The following is a 20,878-nucleotide window of genomic DNA, read 5'->3' as shown; positions in this document are numbered from 1 at the left end:
ACTCTATACCTCCCACAAAGGGGATTCCAAAAACATATCATGACACATATAAGTCATTTGGCTTATATGTCATTTAAGTCAGTTGGAACCAGTGTGTGTGTGTGTGTGTGTGTGTGTGTGTGTGTGAGACATAATAATAGAGATTTTATAGATAAAAATACAGATTGCAGAAAATTTTCATTCCTTGTTATGAACACTAACTTAATTTGTATATGCAAAGAATACAAAAGTTTTAGAACACCATCTATATTTTGTGTTAGAAACAGAATGGATATATAAAAATAATTTACACATTAGAAAATTTGCTGTTTCATGTAAATTGTACTAGACAATTTGCTGGTTCATGTAAAATTCTTTTAAAAATGGATAAGACAGAATCTCTGCCCTGCAGGAATTCACAGTCAAATAAAGGAGGCACAAACAAACAGGTAACTGATATTTGGAAAATACTCTAAGAGCACATAGGAGAAAGCTCTTCACTTGAGGGTCACTCTATATTAGAAAATAAATATGAGTTTCTAGCACATAGTACATGCTCAAAAAGGTTATGGCTGTAAGTGTTGCCCAACAGATGTGAGTGGCAGGGAGAGCCTCTGGTTACTTTTGGGTTTCTAAATTTTGGCCTATTCAACTAGAATGTCCAGGACGAGGGATCTGGTAGATTTATGTTTAACAACTGCTTCCACGTGATTCCTCTGATGAGACAATTTTGGGAAGCATGAGTTAAGGCAGTGGTTTTTAACCACATATGCACATTAGAATCATTTGGGAAGCTTGAAAAAGAATGCCGCCTGGGCTACATTCCAGTTCCATTGAAAGAGAATCTCTGGAGGTGGGTCTCATGCATTAGTTTTTTAAAAATACTATCCAGGTTATTCTAATGGTCAGCCAGGATTGAAAAACACTGAGTTAAGAAATTTGCATAAGTGGGATAGCCCCAAACAGAGGCTAAGAAAGAGTGCAAGTGAAAAACCAACACTAGAGAGAGGAGGAGATGCAAGAACAAGTCCCACTGTGCCATTACAGGAGCCTCTCAAAAAGGAGCGAAGATGTGGTCAACTGTTAAATGTCACAGATACATCAACATGGTCACTGGATTTGAGTATCGTAAGACGTCCAGCGACTCTGAAGGGAAGAGATTCAAAGAATGATGGACAGAAGCCTGATTATATTGGACTGAAGACAGAAGGGAGAGAAGGTGAAGAGACAGAGTGTACAGATTCTTTCAAGAAACTTGCTTTGAAAGAAGAGGTGGTGGGGCGGGGGGTGAAAGTTTAAGAAGGAACTAGAGTTGATCAAGAAAGAATAGCTTCTAAAGGTGGGAGAACCTAACACTTAGAGCACAGAAGTTTTTAGGAGAAAAGAAAGTCCTTCCTCTAGCAAAACCTTAAATATGAGTGTGGATATGGAGAGGTTTTTACCTTGGAAATTTGGAGAGCTTTATACCTGGGAGGGAAAATTGAAGGAATTCCCACCAAAGGAAATCATTTCTGCTGACTAAACCAAAAGGCTGAGAAAGGGGGCTGAGGCGGAAGGGTAGTGTTGAAAAATCACTTGGATAATTTAAAGAGGTTGGGGAGAATGAGACTGAGTTAAAGGAGAGATATAAAAGTCTTCTAGTGCATTAATGACATTGCCTTGGTAGGAGATATTTAAAAATGAACCAATTATGGAACTTTATTCAGCAAAGTTCTGAAGTCTGGGTATAAAAGCCAACATTGGACAAATGAGTTGACTTAGGAGAGGTGAATTATGGGACAGGGAGAGCAGACAATACTATCAGCATTCCTTTCTTGGTAATATGAGGTACCATATGAATGATATCAAAAGTGGTCTTCCTGGGAAAACATATGAAAAAAGAGGCAGTTATTAAATATTAGGCTTAAGTAAGAGAATTAAGTGTGTTAAGAGAAATTGAATGGCAATGGTGCTGAGACACAAACATGTCAGTTAAGCTGGCAACAGTGACCAGTTTGACTGGAGTAGAATAGAAGAAATAAGCAAAGGCTAATTGTGTAGGTTTTAGATGCTGAGATAAGAAGATACAGACTGAATCCTATGAGTGGGGAAATGCCACTGTTTGCTTTTCATCATGGAAAATGGTGTGCCAAGTTGCATCTTAAGGGGTTTCATTTGGCGGCTGCCTATATGGTGTGTCTGCATTTTAGATGCTGACCTCCCATATTTCTTTTGGTTTTTACTATTGAGCTTATCTTAGTAATTAACTCTCTCATTTCCCACACATTATTATTCACCACCCTGTGCTCCTGCTTTTACCACTATCATCGTAGATTTTTCTCGAACCTCATTCTCTTTGCCATCTTTGCCTCATTCCACAACTATGAGGATTTCCTCTTCCCTTGGTGTCTCTCCTGCTTCCATTTCTATTGATCAAGCTGCTTTTTTATTCTTTTCCTTTTTAAACTCTCTTCCTTAGTCCATCTTCCTAATGCAGGTATCAGTCTGGACCCTCTGCTTTCCTTCGTCTTCTTCCAAAGACACTTCCCCTTTATGACTCAACTATCGCCTCTGTGTAAATCACACATAGGTATATTTCTAGCCATGACTGCGATCTTGGGTTCCAAATGAAAATTTCAATTTCCTATTATAAATCTTCATACGGGGTCCCTCCTGTACATCAAACTCAGTATTTCTTAAACAGAATTATCATATTTTCCACAAAAGAAGAGTTTCTTCCCATGCTCATGAAATTTTTCTGTTGCTGTTGTTGAATTTTTCACCACCTAATTATCATATCTGGGTTGTAGTGGTAGTTTCCTAACTGGCTTTTTGGACTCTGGTTTTTCATTCCTTTGATTTGAGTTATGGACACTGACAGATAAATCTTCTTGAAAAGTTTTATTCATATTCTCCAACAGGCTCCCTTCCTTAGCCTTCTTTGCCCTGCAAGGAAGGTTAATGGACCCTCCATTGTCATGGATTGAAGCCCCAAAACTTAAACTTCTTAGGATCTGCTATCTGTCCCCATCTAGCTCTCAAATCATTTGATCTTTAGTGGTAATAATATTCCTGTTGATCTTTATGGTTTTCTGTAGTTTCTGTTTTGTAAATTGAGTTATAGTAAGCCCTCATCTTTATTTGCTTGTTAACTTAATAAGTAAGCATTTCCAACATCTCTTGTATTCTGACAGGAGGTAAGTGCTTCACACCTGCCCTATGTTTTTCCCTTTCTATGCCAAACACAAGGTGTTCCACACTAACTCCCAGATGTGTTTCCTGAAGGTGACTGTGACCTTGCTAATAAAAAGTACACTTCTTTCTGCATAATATGATTTTTTTAAATAAGGAAATATATTCTACTAGTACTTTTGGTCTGCTTTTTTATTGTCTTTAAAATAGGTTTTCTAGATGAGTAATCTGTGAGGTAGACATCCATCCTTGCCACTACCTTCTTATACAAATTATTGCACACGTAGAGAATGATATACTCTGGGGCCTCTCCTGGCCTGTTAGCCTTTCTTGTTGCACAATAGTTCATTCTCTACTTTCTTAAAGGACTTCTTTATGTGTATGTCCATTGGATTCCCAAGGTCCTATTTTTTAGCTGGAATTTCGAAGCTCGCTTATGCTTCTGTGTTATGCATCCATGGGGTTTTTGTACTCTGTAGGGTTCATTGAGTAAGAAAGCTCTCCAATCGAAACCTTTCTGGTTCTGCATACCTTTCTTTGTACCAAGGCTGCTTTCTTCTAGGGGTAAATATTTATGTAGGCCTATTCTTTCTGCCATTTTTAAATGTTTTCTTCATTATCACCTTTTCTAGAAGTCACATGTTGCTTCTTGAGGATTTTGAGGATTTTAAAAAAGAATAAGAACATGGGAAATACAAATTAATGTGCAGAATATTCTTTGGTATTGTAATTTTTTGCATAATATTATTTCTTTTCTAATGTGATTATAAGCTTCAAGTAGATAATAATCATGTTGTATCGTTCTTTGTATCCATCATCATCATCACCTAATAGGACCGTCTAGATAGTAAACATTCACGGCACATTTGTTGGCTTTTTGGTTCAAGAACACAATTTAACAGTGTTGAAAAGGGACTTTTCATAACCAGCAACTTCAAATCAATCATGCTAATTTACTGAACTTAGAATTTAAATAAACCTCAATTTTTAAAAATTGTATCATAGAATAAACCCTTGTTTGTTTATTCAACTCTCACAATACGTAAGAAATTCCGTTATTTTGATCTTCACTGTTATCTAGATCTCTGTATGCTAATAAGGATGAAGTGTTATCTTGTCCCACTTATTATTAATAATTATTTCATTTAATATCATACAGTAAGAAAATCAAGAATGGTCTTGTTCCCTGAATGTGTAACAAGTAGATTAAGAAAATTCTATTCTGAGTATCTATAATTTTTGAAGACTAAACTAAAGCTGTAAGCTCTGTGAGGTGTGTATATACTTTAAAATTTTTTAATCAGAAAACTTACTCAAAACAACTTATCCTTTGCTAATAAATAAAAGTGTAAAAGTGGATCCTAGAAAGAAAAATTAGAAACTTCTTTAGACTGTTGTATTTGAATATGCACTGAAACTTTTAAGTTAAAAATTTACTTGAAAATCATTTGAAAAGTCCATGTGAAATCTATGTCAAACAATTTTTAGGAAATAGAATAGTTTATTGATAGATATGATTCTGCAGAATCTGAAGGCAATTTTTAAACATCAAAAAAAGAAAAAAGCTTTTCAACACCAACTGTTATTACTCCTGAACATACAAAGAACAGTGTAGAGCAGAGATTTAGAATTAGATGAATGAAAGTCTACTGTGGCTAAGAAATATATATCTTAAGGGAAAGAAGATCACTTCCCGAAATTACTATGACGTATCAGAAATTGTACAGTCCCAGAACACAATAAGTGATCAATAAAAATTATTGTAAGGGAAATATCTATGTCAAAATGACATACAGATGTCTGAGAACAGTTCTGGAGATATTCAAAGATATTATCTATTAGCAAAGATATTCTTATGCCAGTATCTGTGACTCAGCCTGTGGAGGATGTTAGGTGTCCCCCTATCCTCACAAACAGGTCAGAGTTTGTACATGGGAACGGCGGCAATAGATTCTTATGTTCCCATTTTCTGACTTTTATTTCAAGAGTGGTTATGTCTGGCTGCCTTGCTTCTCTTGGCCATTTGGCTTTTGCTACTAACTCCATGAAAAAGATCTGGGGACTCTGCTTCTCCCTACTACTTTAATAGAAAGATTTACTAGGTTTCTTCAGGCAGGCTAAATAGCTTAGTTTGTTTCTCTCATTTGAAGTATTTTTAACTCTCTCATCAGATCCAAATTTTTAGACCATGTCCATGAAAAGTCGGGCATGGGTACCAGACTCTAAGATATTTCCATTCTTCTAATTCCAGTTCCTCAAATCTTATAGGATAGACGGAATTATATAGTGTTTTCTGAGCCTCCCTTAGGACAATCTCCCGGGGTTTCAGCAAATCCTATGCTGAAATAACTGAGGACTCAATGCAAATGACGTCGGCTTGGTTGTTACTAAACATGAAGCTCATATTAGAAACTAAAAAGGTGAGTAACCTTAGTGCTGGTGACTTTAAATTCTGAGGATGCCTATGAGGAGTTAGAAGTCTGGTTAAACCTGACGGTTTGTTAATCCCTTATAAAAACACTGGGTGTCAGGGCAATGGCTCAAAGGAAATGACTCTCACATATTCCTTTAAGTAGGAAGAAGAGAGGTATGCTGGTTCCTTCTATACCATATTCGGAATATGCCTAAGGGTTCCTGAGAAACAAAAGAGGTCCTACAGAACCCTGAGTAGTTTTAGCTCAGAAAGAGTATTAATTTAAGTGAGAAAAGGTTGGGAGAAAAACTTAAACCTTTTAGCAATCAGGAAGACGTCAGAAAAAAGGGAAGGGCTCTTTACTTAGGAACTGACACTCAGCAGAGTGAGAGAATTGGCCTGAGAGAATCAGGCGTTCAGGGTGGAGAAGCGGGTAATTACGTACTCTTTAAGGATCCAAATCTGGAGAATGACCTTTTTCTCTTACTCTGGATTGTTTGTCTGATGCATCTTTGGGCAGGTGCTGGCCTTCTTTAGCAAATTGTGTTAATTCTGGATTTGTGAGGTGGGGCTTAATAACTATTAAAGTTTAGGTGGAGCATGTAAGAAAACCTCTCTTGATTTGAAGTTCTTTTTTCAAGTAAATTAGCTTGTTCTTTCATTGACAGACAAAAAATAGGAAATATTTCTTAGGTTTTTATGTCTTCCAGTTCTATTCATGTTTTCATTTCCATTCCAACTATTTGGCTTTATTTAGGTCTCACTGTTTTAAATGACTTCAACACATTTTGGGAGATAAATATAATTCAGTAAGAATTATTTTTCTTTTCTGTTTGTGTGTGTGCTGATAAAGTCTGGGGCGCCACACTTACCCTGAAAGTTAAACACATTACTTTGAGGAAATAAAATTATTATATTGTAATCACTTAGTTAATATTCTGGCTGCTCAGGCAAAAAACTGAGTCGTTCTTGCCTCTGTTTCCTCACACCATGCATCCAATCCAGCAGCAAAACCTGAGGCTTTAATCCCCAAATATCTACCAAATCTTTTCTCACCACCTCCATCAAAAATCTTTGCCCGAATCTTGAAAGGAAGTTTGGATTTGCAATCACCTCCTAACTCGATCTATCCTGTCTCCTTCCTATTCTCAACCCAGCAGCAGAACGGTCCTTTTGAAACCTAAATGTCACCACATAATCCTCCCATGTTTTTCATCTTATATGCAATAAAATCCCAAGTCCTCACTGTAAAAATGAATGAATGAATGAAGCTTCTTGAAAATGGAGTTGGAGCTGTCATCCCTGAGGAACTGCCTTGCAGGTCTTGCTCCTCAACGCTTTGGAAAGGGGCGAAGAGTTAAAGAAGTACAAATTAATGGTTGAGAGATGGTCACAGGGATGGGGAGCATGGCACAGGGGTATAGTTGGCAGTAAGGTAATGGCTATGTGTAGAGACAAATGGGTGATAGAGTAATTAGAGGGATCGCTTCATAAACTATATAAATGTCTAACCAATGTACTGTATACTTAAAACTTATAATAAAATAAAATGCAAAAAAAAAAAAAGGGGGCAAAATAATCTTTGGACAGGGTCTAAAGCAACATTATTTCCCAAAGAACTGTTTATAAAGATAACAAGAAAGCAGATATTACGACTACTGGACTATTTAGTACATACTTTCTAACTTTTGTATTTCATACTTTCCCCCAAATACTTGCATGACTTGGCCCTTCACCTCCTTCAGTTTTGTGATAAATATAATTTCTATTATACCTTCCATAATCAGCTATTATAACCACATTTCCCTCCTCCACCCCAAAGCACTTAGCCTACTTTATACTTCTCCATAGCACTCATCAGTGCTTCACTATATTCGTTAGTCTCACTGGTGAACAATGTTTGTAGAGACCTTTCCCACTAATTTATTCCCAGAATCTAGATCAGTAGCTGACACACTGACTAAACACTGAATAATAATCAGGGTTGGTCCTTTACAAGGGCAAAGTAGACACCACTAGCTAAAAATGAGTAGATGGCTCAAAAGTCATGTTTAGACCTCTCTTCTTCTTTACTTACCTGTTTTCCCCAAATCTTAATATGAGTTTGCATTCCACAATTAAAAGGAAGAATTAAAATATACTAGTTAGCCGTGGTGGTTCTTCAGGATGGGGACATGGGCCTCTGTCAGGATCGTCATGGACACAGTGCAGGTTGTGAGCTGCACACGTGTTGGCTATAGGGGAGTAAGTGAACTCCTGCCAGGGTTGCTACGTAAATTCCATGCCTGACCTGGGACTGCACTGCCCTGGAGGTTCTCCCAGGGGATTTTTCTACTTTTCAGAAAGGCACTAAATGTGACGAGAGTCGAAGAGGTGTGGGAGTGAGAAGGACAGGCTGGATATTAGGGGTGAGGTGTGAAAGGAAAACTTACTTTTTAAAAGCGAAGAAAGCTTTTATTCTCTTTGAAGTTGTTTGCTTCTTTTATTTACTCATTAATGTATGTGCATTATCTATTATTAAGAAAGCAAAAATGGTATATGTGACATCTTCAAAACATTGACATAATTTACCCTGAAATATAATAGATGGATCAATAGCAGAGCCTTCCTTAAGGATGAGTCTGCGGGATATCTTCCACATGCCCTCCAGATCTGTTTTCTACCCTCTGCCCCGTTTTGTGTCCTGTGCGTTAAAGCTATGTGAACTAAATCAACGAGCTTTCTTTCTTCTTGTGTCCAGTTGGGATAATCCTATGTGGAGCTCCAGTAGGATATCAGAGGAAAGAAGTACGAATTTTGGTTATATATTCCCTTGATTCCAAAGTCACAGCTTTTCTCAACGTGGCCCTGTCTACACATCTCTCTCCTTCTGGATCCTAACTACTCTCTTATCCAAGGGATTTACTGTGTCTTTTATACATCTTCTCTACACCTTTGTTCCTAGTTCTTTTACTAAATCTTCTTGGGTTATCTTTGTTTGAATGTGCCATATTTGTTACCAGCTGATACCCTAATACACGTTTCATAAGAAAAAAAGAGAACTATGAGGAGACTGTAAAGAAAGAACAGATGCATTGGGTCAGAGATACGTCAGAAAACAGACTCAGGAAATACAGAGTTAAGGTCCAAGAGGACATCAATATAAACCAACCAAGACCTGGACTCCTTTCAAGTTAGAAGGGGACTTTGAGTTTATTTAGCTCATGTCCTTCATTTACTATCTGAGAGAAACTGAGACTTAGATTTAGTGACCTTGTCCAAGGTCATGTGACCAGTTGGTAACAGAATCACAACTAGTACCCAGATCTGAAACATCAGCCCATTTACTCCATTATAGTTAACAATTTTGCCTAGGGCCAGCCACAGAAAAAATATGCCCTTTCGTATATATATATATAACTGCTGGCCTCTTTTTCTAATGCATCGAAAGATATGAATATATACATGTTCTGTTCACTGGGATTGTACTCATTGAGATCATACCCAATGAGACAGATAAAATCTTTCTCCAGTTGTGGGTATGGTAATCGTTTTTTTCCCTGGCCACATCAATTTCGACTTCTGGTTTGCTGATTCATTTCCTGTGTTTCATATTCTTTTCTATGATAATTTTTCACATCATGGAGTTTTACATTAATTGGAGAATAATTTTATTTAAATAATGATTTTTCACTAAAAGTTCAGATTTTAAATACTGAGCTATCTACAATGACTACTGCTATAGATTCAGTGGTCTGTCTTTTGAATTGCCCAGACTTTGAGGTTCTTCCAAAATATCGGTGCTTTTTCCCCTTATTTATAAAATGCTATTAATAATGTGTGCATAATAGGCCTGGACTGAGATTTAAATTAGGTAATACATACAGGTCTCTTAGAACAGTAGCTGGCACATAGTATGCCATCAATTAATGTTAATTACTATGGCTTACTTCAGCATAAGGTAAAACTCTATAACTTACAGATCTCTGTTCTCCATTTTCTCTTCTGTATTTTGGGATGTATGAATTTGGGAGGAGGGGTGAGACCTTACTATGCTTTTCAGCTTGAAAAGCAGTTTATGGGTTAAATCCAATCAGCAAAATGATTCCTTTTTTGGACCATTATGATTTTCATGATGTTTCTCCTGTAAAACTATTGAATAAAGGGCTTATATTGAGCAATACCTTGAGTCTTCTGGGATTTTCCATTTTAGACATTTTACATTTCTGTCTGGTAGGTTGCATTTGCTTAGGGCATTCAGTTTAGTTCCACAGATGTTTACTGAGCAAATACTACTGACTAGAAATGCTAGGGATAAAAATGGTGACTCAGACAACACACTCACCCCAAAGAGCTTACAGTCTCCTGGGAGTGTTTTGTTCTTGGCCTCATCTTTGTTCAAGCCTAAGAAACAGGAGAACACATCAGTCCAACATGGATAACTAAGTGCTAGCTCATCACTGGGATTGGCCCCAAATCAGCAACTTGTCATCATCTGATCCCATATAGTTACCAGATACATTAGTGGGAATTTTGAGGGTGTATCTAAGAAAAATTTATTCACTTGTTGCATTCTTCCTAAGTGTAAGTGCATGTCCCAGGAAGCTTGATGCTTATCTGCTCTTCCTCAGGCTCCAGCATGCCAGTCACCTAGTGCTGTGGAAATGGTGAGCACACTGGAAACACACTGTTCTTCAGAATGTAATGAGAGGGCAGAGGGGAATTTAAATTATTCAATTTTAAAGGGGCTCAAGCAGATTACCCAGCAGCTAGATTCTACAGTCTCGCTCAAACCATTCATTTTCCTGATGAGGTTACATTGACAAGGTTACCACAGATTACTCAGGGAGACTCTGTGACATCCCAAGGGTCACCCAGCTGGTTGTGGTTTAGACAGAACTAAGAGTTGAGTCTTCTTTAATGCTGTTACCTATAACTGTGAAGTGTCTGATTATTTTAGCTTTCAAGTTTTGTGGTGCTATGAGATGTTTTTATATCTGTTTGGAAGGTCTTAGCATTGGCAATATGAGTTTCTTAAAGGCCAGAGTTTATAAAGAACTGGGAAGATTTAATTTGCCATGAAGATATATCACTATTACCAACTTTTAGAAAATTCTTTTCCTTTATTAGGCTTTCACAAATGCAAAATGCATCCATTGTACAGACATGCTACTTGAAGATGCTTGGAAATTAGTACTCTTAAGTTCTATGTCATTGTCATAGGTCTCTCCATACAGTCCTGCTCTTGAGGGGAGAGAGAGGTGATGGCAAAAAAGGAGCAGTTAGTGAGTGAAGAACTCCTAATTTTGAAGTGAATATATATGCCCAAGTGAAACTATAGCCCAATAGAACCTACAGAATTTTTTAGCAAGACGAGAACCTTAGAGATCATTAAGTTGAAAGCTGGAAGAAAAGAGGCTAACTGAAAAGCATCCCCTGTAGGAAGATAAGATGCTAATTTTTAGAGGCACTCAGCAGTTAGAAAATCAATTTTTCTTAACATTGAGAATTATTGAGTGGCTGAAAAAGCATCTTACTCTATGAAATATAGTCACTGTTTAGTGCCTTTCCATTTTATTTACTATTTAAAGCACACAACAGCTAGTTAACCAACTACTTATAAAATATATTTAATGTTTAGAGGCACTCAGTGTGGTTATAAAATGATTTTAAGGGTATACAAATATTGTATGTTAACCACATTTCATGAACTATGGTTCCCTCTGGAAAAACAAAAACGTTTTCCCTGGCATCCTGCGGCACTTCATCCTGAAGTTTGTAAATGACCCATATTGCTCAAACTGGCTGCCTCACTGGCTTTTGATGCCAGCCACTTTAGAGCACACACCAGAAAGATCAATATAACCCTACATAAGTGATAGAGCACCGGGCACTCAAAGGCTGTTAGACTCTCCGATAAAGAACGGCTTGACAAACGCAGTGAAATTAAGCAGCATGCACAAAACCCTAGTAAGGAGGTGGTAGGGCTGTAGTCTTTTCCCCGTGCACGGTGGATTGATGGGTGCAGTGTGGCACAAGATGTACTGAGATGACACTTGCTCCCTGCCACGGGTATGCATTAGCAAGATTATGGGCCTATGAAAATGTGAGGAGAGTCTAAGAAAGGATGGGAAAAGAATGGAGCCTTTCTCTAAGGAACCGGCTGTAGAGAATTATGACACATGAGACATAAGGGGGCCCAGCATAAACTTAACAGTGAGAGAATGTTCAGCCATATTTATTTTCAGGCAATATCCTAATTCCCTGAAAACACACTATATCACAATGTGTTACTCTCCCTCTTTCATTATTGAAACTCCACGGCATTGATTATTGAGGAAATGTGATGGAAATGTTGCTTTTAATTTCCTGCTTGTGTAATAAAGCTGAATGTGTAATGATGTTCATTTTGTCTTTACTTTACCATTCTGCAGCACATAGCCTGGCAGAAGAGCTTCTAACCCAAGGTGATGACCACACTGAAGCTGGGGAAAGGATGCAAAGACAGAGATGGAGGACAAGCTGGTATAAATCCACACTTTGTCACATCACATAGGGGGTAGTATTTCTAGTAAAGGTAACGAGTAGTAACATTCTAATCAAGGGTAGTTCACAGGGAAGTATACTAATTTTTAAATCAAAAGTTTAAAAAATGCATAAACTATGAAAGAAGATAGTGTCAAAGAATACAAAAATGCACGAGAAGATTGTTAGATTGATTCACAAGGACTCTCGCTTACAATGCAATATGCTTCAATTCTCCGAGTCATTTCAAAATATGCTAGACTGGACTTCTGGTTTCCAGTCTAGCATGTAAGGAGTTTGGAAGTCATCACTTCATTCTCACAAGTAAAAAGCTGAATAAACCAAAAATTAACAACTCTCTTTAGATCTCTCAGAGAATTGAGGCCACAGGGCAAACTACTGTCCCCAAAACTGGAGAGACAAGTAGATACAGAGAATCACAACTTATTGGAGCACAAACCTACAAACAGAACCTTTGTGGCAACCAGTACTAGGACAGGAAAAGCTAAACTGTAATTGAAAATTTGCTGGAAGTTCAGTATTGACAAATCTGAAACTGATAAACTCCAGGGTAGCACCCCCTCCCCGCCAACAGCTTTGTGAGCTTTACCTCCAGGAGTCCTACAAACTTCTCACTGTGAAGATGAGGGGAAAAAAATCTCATGATTCCAGCAAGAAGAGGAAAAGCAGCAATGCTCAAAGATGCCAGAGCACTCTGTTTTTAACAAAGCCTGCCCTTGAGAGAAACTATTTTACCAGAGCCTAACTAACTCGACAGAAGGGAAATATCTAACTCCAACCCCTCCAGTCATCCTGTCCCATCTAAGGTGGGAAGTGGGAATAAAAAACATTTATGAAGGTCACAGTCCAGGGTCTCAGATTCACTAAAAGACTGAGACCTAATTATAGGGCTAAAGCAGCAGTCCCCAACCTTTTTGACACCAGGGACCGGTGCTCCTATGAGAATCTAATGCCCAGTGATCTGAGGTGGAGCTGAAGCGGTGATGCTAGCACTGGGGAGCAGCAGCACCTCCTGATGTGAAGCTGGGTTCCTAACAAGCAATGGACCAGTCCATGGCCTGGGGGGTTGGGGACCCCTGGGTTAAAGAATGCTTCCTCTCCATACTTCCACGCTACCCATATCACCAAAAGCTTATTTATCACAGTTCCTTTTATAAGTACATCATGTCTAGCTTTCAACAACAAAAAATTACAAGGCATACTAAAAGGCAAAAATCACAGTTTAAAGAGACAGAGCAAGTATCAGAATGAGACTCGGATATGGCAGAGATGTTGAAGTGATCAGATCAGGAATTTAAAACAACTATAATTAATATGCTAAGGGCTCTAAAGGAAAAAGCACACAACGTGCAAGAACAGATGGGTAATATAAGCAGAGAGATGTTAATTCTAAGAAAGAGGAAAAAAGAATTGTAGACATAGAAAATGCTGTAACAGAAATAACGACTGCCTTTGATGGTCTCATTAGCAGACTGACACAGCTGGGGGAAGAATCAGTGAGCTTGAAGGTAGATCAATAGATATTCCAGAACTAAAAAGCAGAGATAAAAGGCTGAGAAAAAAAAGTAACAATATCCAAGAACTATGGGATAACTACAAAGGGTTAGCATAGGCATAATGGAAATACCAGAGGAAAAGAATAAAAGAAACAACAAAATTTTTGAAGCAATAAAGCCTGAGAATTTCCTCAAATTAATGTCATAGACACTAAACCACAGATCCAGTAAGATCAGAGAACATTAAGCAGAATAAATGTAAAAAAATCTGCATCTAGGTATACCGTACTTAAATTGCATAAAATCAAAGATAAAGAAAAAGTCTTGAAAAAAGCCAGAAACACCTGATCTATGGAAGAGCAAGGATAAGAATGACATCAAACTTCTTGTCAGAAATCATGGAAACAAGAATAGGGTAAAGTGAAACATGTAGAGTCAAGAGGAAAATACAAACACTAACCTAGAATTCTGTACCCAATGAAATTATCAAAGTATTTTCATAGAAAAGGAACATAATATGCCAGAAACTCAATCTATATAAAGAGTATTCGAGAAAGAATAAGTTAAAGTAAAAAATTTAATTTCTTATTCATAATTGATTGAACAGGTAAGTTTGTTCATAATAGCAACAATATCTATAATGTGTAATTACTTTGCACTACTCGTGAAGCTTATAGTTATTTCAAGTAAACTTGGATAGGTTGTAATATATACTGAAAATTCTAGAACACTGACTTAAAAAAGTAAAAAAAGTAATAATTGATATGCTAAGAAAGGAGAAAAATAGAATCACACAGAATGCTCACTTAAAGCCACAAAGGACAGGAAAAGAATGGAAGAAAAAAAGAGGAACAAAGAACAAGGGTGACAAATAGAAAAGTTAAAAATATGGTAGTTATTAATCAAATGATATCAATAATCACGTTTAATGATAATGGTCTAAATGCAGCAATTAAGACAAAGATTGTCAGAGTGGATCAAAAGACCCAACTCTATGTTACATACAAAAAAACCCACTTTAGATACAAAGACACATATAGATTAAAAGTAAAGGATGGAGAAAGATATATCATGCTAACATGAATCAAAGAAAGCTCATGTCAAAACAAAAAAAATTATCAGGGATAAAGAAGGATATTAGATAACCATAAAAGACCAACATTCTAAGAAGACATAACAATCTTTCATATGTATGCACCTAACAAAAGAGCATCAAAATACATGAGGCAAAACTGGTATAATAGCAAGGAGAAACTATAGTTGAAGATTTCAGTACCATCTATCAGTAATGGACAGATCCAGCAGGCAAAAAAGTAGTGAGGACATAATTGAATTCCATAGCACCATCAAATAACTAAATATAAATGGCACCTATAGAATACTTCATCCAAGAAGAGCAGAATAAACATTCTTCTCTAGTTCACAGGGAAAATTCACCATGATAGATCACATTCCGGTCCATAAAACACACCTTAACAAATTAGAAGAATAGAAATCACACAATGTCTGCTCTCAGCCTATAATGGAATTACCCTAGAAATTAACAATAGAAGAATAGCTGAAAAATCTGGGAGATTAAACAGCACATTTTTAAAGAAAACGTGGGTCAAGGAAGAAACCTTAAGAGAAATTTAAAAATATTTTAACTAAATGAAAATAAAAATACAACTTATTAGAATTTATTGGAATATAGTGAAAATAATGCTTAAAGGGAAATTTATAGCATCAATTGAAGTATTAGGAAAGATGATCTAAAATCAATAATTTATGCTTCCACCTTAGAGAACTAGAAAAAAAAGAAAATTAAATCTAAAGTCAGCAGAAGAAAAAAAAATAGAGCAGAAAACAGAAAATAAAAATTAGAGCACAAAACAAATAAGTTGAAAACAGAGAATACACACAGAAAAATCAATGAAAGCAAAAGCTGGTTCTTTGAAAAAATAAATAAAACTAAGAGAAGAGAAAGGACACAAATTACTAATTTCAAAAATGAATGAAAAGACATCGCTGCAGATCTTATGGACATTAAAAGAATAATAAGAATAATAAAAAATGTTTTGAACAACTCTATACCCCCAATTTTTTTAATCTAGGTGAAGTGGACCAATTCCTTGAAAGACAGTCTGCCAAAACTCACACAAGAATAGACTGACTAGGCTTATATTTAGTAAAGAAATTGAATTAATATTAATAATCTTGCAAAACAGAAAGCACCAGGCCCAAATGGGTTCACTGGTGAATTCTACCAAACATTTATGGAAGAAATTGTACCCAATTCTCTACAATTTCTTCTGGAAGATAAAAGCAGAGGGATAATTCCTAACTCATTCTGTGAGGCCAGCATTACTCTTAATACCAACACCAAAGACATCACAAGAAATTTACAGACCAATAACTTTCAAGAACATAGATGCAATAATACTCAACAGAATATTAGCAAATCGAATCCAAAGATGTATAAAAAGTTATGCACCATGGCCAAGTAGGACTTATATTATATATGCAAAGCTGGTTCAACATTCAAAGATCAAATTAATGTAATCCGTCACATCAACAAGCTGTAGAAGAAAAAACACATGTTCATACCAAAGCCCATTCATGATAAAAAGTTAGCAAGCCAGAAATTGAAGGCAATATCCTTGACTTGATTAAAAAACATATTCAAAAACCTACAGTTAACATCTTAAATGGTGAGAAATCATAAGCTTTCTAAGATCAGGAGGAAGGCAAGGTTATACTTCTCATTATTCCTTTTCAACAATATACTGGAAGCCCTAGCTAATGCTCTAAGATAAAAAAAAAAAAAAGGAAATAGAAAGTATTTGGATTGGGCAAAAAGAAATAAAAATTTACCTGTTAGTCGATGACATGACTATCTATTTAGAAAATTTGAGAGAATCAACAAAAATACTTCTGGAACTAATAAGCGAGTACATTGAGGTTGTATGATAGTAAGTAAACCTAGAAAAACCAGTTGCTTTTCTACACGCCAACAATGAATAACTGGAATTTGAAATTAAAAATCACAATGTCATTTACATTAGCATCCCTTCCCAAATGAAATAGGTATAAATATAAAATATACATAAGATCTGTATGAGGAAAATTATAAAATCCTGATGAAAGAAATTAAAGAACTAAATAAATGGAGATAATGGGCCATGTTCTTAGATAGGTAGACTCTATATTGTCAAAATGTCAATTATTTCCAACTTCATCTACAGATTCAGTGCAATCCCAGTGAATACTGACTAGCTGATTCTAAAGTTTATATAGAGAGACAAAAGAACCAGACTAGCCAATATAATATTAAAGGAGAAGAACAAATTTGGAAAACTGACACTATCCGACTTCAGGTAACAAACGATTTTAGAACACCTGGACATCCATATGCAAAAAAAAAAAAGTGAATCTAGTCAGATTTTACACCCTTCTACAAATATTAGCTTAAAATAGATCATGGACCAAAAGTTAAACACAAAACTAAAAATAAAAAATAGAGGATAACACAGATGGTCTTGGATTTGGTGATAAGTTTTTAGATACACTACAAAAGGCACAATTCATGAAGGAAACTACTGATAAGTTGGACTTCATTAAAATTAAAAACTTCTGCTCTGCAAAAGACATTGTCAAGAGAATAAAAAAACAAGACACGGACTAGGAGAAAATATTTCTAAAGGACATAGCTGAGAAAATACTGTTATCCAAAATATACAAAGAACTCTTACGACTCAACAATAAGAAAACAAATAATTGATTGAAAATGGGCAAAAAGATCTGAACAGCCACCTTGCTTCCAAAGAAGATATACAGAAGGCAAATAAGTATAGAAAAAAATGCTTAATATCCTGTGACATCAGGGAATTGCAGATTGAAATAATGAGATACCACCACGGACCTATTAGATTGGTGAAAATCCAAAACACTGACACCAAATCATGGCAACAGGAACTCTCATTCATTGCTGATGGGACGAAAAATGGTAGTCACTTTGGAAGACAGTTTGGCAGTTTCTTATAAAACTAAACATACTCTTAGCATACAATCCAACAATTGTATTCCTTGGTATTTATCCAAAGTAGTTGAAAACTTATATTCACACAAAAATCTGCACATGAATGTTTAAAGCAACTTTATTCATAATTGCTACAACTCAGAAGCAACTAAGATATTCTTCAGTTGGTGAATGGATAAACAATGGTACATCCAGACAATGGGAAAAGCACTAAAAATAAATGAGCTATCAAGCCATGAAGACATGGAAGAACCTTAAGTGCACATTATTAAGTTGAAAGAAGCCAATCTCAAAAGGCTACTTACTGTATGATTCTAACTACACAACATTCTAAAATAGTAGAATAGGTAAAATTATGGAGACAGTTACGGATAGGTGGTTGCCAGGATTTCAGCAGGGGAAGGATAAAGAGGAGGAACAGAGGACTTTCACGGCAGTGAAACTATTCTGTATGATACTACAATGATGGATATATATCATTATATATCCGTCAAAACCCATAGAACATGGAACGTCAACAGTGAACTCTAATGTAAAAATGGACTTTGGGTGATAATGACGTAACAACATAGTTTTGTTTCAAGTAACAAATGTGCCATCTTCATGTGGGATGTGTATAGTTCAGGTGTTTGTGTATGGGAAGTATATGGGAACTTTACTTTCCTCTAAATTTTACTGTGAATCTAAAATTGTGCTAAAAAGTAAAGTCTATTTTTTTTTTTTTAATATGCTAGGCATCTAATGAGTCTGAGAAGAGCGATTTCTATTTCTAACAAAAAAATCTTGCATTAGTGAATGGAAAACTTTTTTAAGGATAAATGTTCTGCAGAAGCACAGATAAATTTAATTAAAGCTGCAAGACAACTTATGGTGAAGATGAAGCTCCACAAATGTATCTAAAAACCAATGGCGATACTGAACTCTTAATAAAAACGTAGTGTTAAGTTTTAAGGATCTAAATTGTTATTTTTTTTTAGGAAAAATGCATATTATTCGAAGGCTTATATTCGGCTAAGACTTAACGTGTGTGTGTGTGTGTGTGTGTGTGTGTGTGTGTATGTGTAAAATTTTGCACCTAGAGTTCATTTCTGCACAAATGCTAAGAGAATGGTGTGGTGGTCTGGGTTCTTGCCCCTCACCAAGAAGTGGGGTGGAGGCTCTGGCAAAGAAGAATGTGAGGCTGTTCACTGGTGGAGTAAGAAGCCTAAGGAGCTCTCACAATAGCAGGGTTGCTGAAGACTAGGCCTAATGACCTAATGACTAATGACCACTCTGGAAATGAGCCTAGGTCTAAGTCTGACTACTGAGGCCTTGCCTCAGGGTGTGCTTGGGTCTGTCTGTCTGTGCGCCTTCGCCGGCGTCTGCGTGGCCTGCTGGGGCACCGGAGAGAGTAGGGAGGAGGCCCTCTGCTCTGCTGCTGGGTAGAAGCTCTGCGGATGGGGCCCAGACGCAGTTGGGGGGCAATCCTCAAGTTTGCTTCTCCAGCATATCCCACCTGGAGTGTCGAAAGGTCACTGGAGAGCTGCCAGCGTTGTAAAGACGAGTAAGATGGGGTACAGGTGCCATGTCCGTATGTCGAGAACAAAGGCTGAGCTTGGGGAAAGGACGTAGAAGATCGCTGTGGGGCACGGAGGCACGAGGACGTGGGCAGGAGCCAGGTTACAGCTTGTTCGCCTGAGTCACCGCTGCGGTCCTGGGACTGCCTCCCGCTCGCCTGGCTCGTACTTCCGCTGGTAGGGTCATTCCTTATCCACCTGCCCACTGGGTAGCGGCAGGGGAGGTCCACGCCCCAGGCATCCGCCACGTGCGCCAGCAGCAGCTGGGAGAGATGGCGGTGCGCGCGCTCGTCCCAGTGCACGCCGTCTCGCTGCCGGTGCTGCCCGGCATGTCGGAAGTGGAAATGTAGGTCCAGCACATCGAAGCCGTGTCTGCTGGCCTCAGCTGAGCTGTAGAAGTTGGCCTCCATCACGTCTTCCCGCAGGTGGGCGCCCTGGAGCTGGTGTTGCGTCGGGAGGAAGCCGCCCGAGACGACCTCGGCCACCGGCATGGCCGTGTTCCACACCAGGAGGCAGGACATGGACAGCACCTGGTCTAGGAGCCCGAACAGGCTCTCCAGATTCTCGCGGTAGCCCCTCCGGAAGTTCTGCCCGTACCTCGAGAGGTCCCACAGGCAGGAGTTCATGATGACCACGTCCGGGGCGTGCTCGCCCTGCCGCAGCTCTTCCAGGACTTCCACGACGTACTGAGAGTACACGCGCGTGAGGAAGTAGAAGCGCACCAGGTGGTGGCCGGAGCAGAACTGGCGGACCTCGCGGTAGTGGGTGCCATTGTGCATGCGGCCCCGCCTGCCGCCCTCCAGCAGCACGTCCTGCTCGAAACTCAGCTCACCCTTGGTCTTCAGCTGACTGGAAGAGAGCAGACAGTCTTTCTGCAGCAGGAGCACCAAGTCCTTGTACACGACCCTCTGGACTGAGTCCCCCATGACGACCACGAACTTGTTGTGCAGCAGCTGCCGGACTTCGCAGGCCCGCAGGTGGGCCATGGTGACTGAAGACCGGGACGGCCTAGCTCTTGCCTTTCCTCAGGGCAGGTCGGAAGAGAGCTCAGAGGTAGGGCAGAACCGCACTGCAAAGAGGGCGGCGAGCGGGCGGGCGGCGGTGGGGTTGGGTGGAGTTCTGCCGGGCGCGGGGCCTTCGCGGCGAGTGGAAGGGAAGGGGAGCGGCGGGCAGGGTACCGAGCTCTCCTCTGCCAAGTTGACTCTGCCCCAGGACGTGCGTGACCTCTGAACCGCGGAGGCCCTTGTGTGGGACTAAGCTCCACCTGGCGGAGGGGAGGTGCAGAACCCCAGCGGGAACCTGCCCCACTGGGCTGTGGAGTGATCGTTCTCATTCACTGCATTTGTTCATGTGCGTGTTTCAAGTTCCTCTGATTTGGAATGCTGTTAGTTTGTACTTTGGGGCACATCCAGTCCACTGCCCGCTCTTTGTTTTACCAGTTATCTCGCTAATGGGCCCACTGTCGCATCTGGGATGGCTCTCTTTGTTATGTCTCTTGATTTCCGATTTGCGTTCCCGCCTCTGCTTGAGAATTTCTTCATTGCTGTCTTGCTTCTTCTGAGCTACCTCCTGCACACTCCTGTACTTGAGGATTTTGAGGAATGACTCCACTGTGAGAGGGGTGCCATTTCCAGGGGGCGAACCCCACTGAGGACTGATCTAGAGCCAGGATTTCCAAGCTGTGATTGGTAGAGTACTCGGACCCTGTACAAATACTAGA

The 20,878-nt window shown here is 38.6% G+C and overlaps 1 protein-coding gene and 1 long non-coding RNA gene across 2 annotated transcripts in view; one reads left to right on the top strand and one right to left on the bottom strand.

The window, feature by feature from the left end:
* Window positions 1-18,553, top strand: part of LOC112477100 — a 135,286-nt gene extending 116,733 nt beyond the window's left edge. Inside the window, exons 3-4 of the long non-coding RNA XR_003045321.1 lie at window positions 11,977-12,067; window positions 18,337-18,553. This is a non-coding gene — a long non-coding RNA (uncharacterized LOC112477100). The remainder of the gene's footprint in view (window positions 1-11,976; window positions 12,068-18,336) is intronic.
* A 349-nt stretch (window positions 18,554-18,902) lies between these two features.
* Window positions 18,903-20,162, bottom strand: LOC102879227 (PC-esterase domain-containing protein 1B). Its single transcript, XM_006908503.1, has one exon. The coding sequence runs from the start codon at window positions 20,142-20,144 to the stop codon at window positions 18,903-18,905; it is 1,242 nt and encodes a 413-aa protein (XP_006908565.1). The 5' UTR covers window positions 20,145-20,162.
* Between the last annotated feature and the right edge of the window lie 716 nt (window positions 20,163-20,878).

The sequence above is a fragment of the Pteropus alecto genome, unplaced genomic scaffold (genome assembly GCF_000325575.1).
Source record: "Pteropus alecto unplaced genomic scaffold, ASM32557v1 scaffold182, whole genome shotgun sequence".
Classification (NCBI taxonomy): domain Eukaryota; kingdom Metazoa; phylum Chordata; class Mammalia; order Chiroptera; family Pteropodidae; genus Pteropus; species Pteropus alecto.
This window is presented reverse-complemented; position numbering and strand designations above follow the sequence as displayed.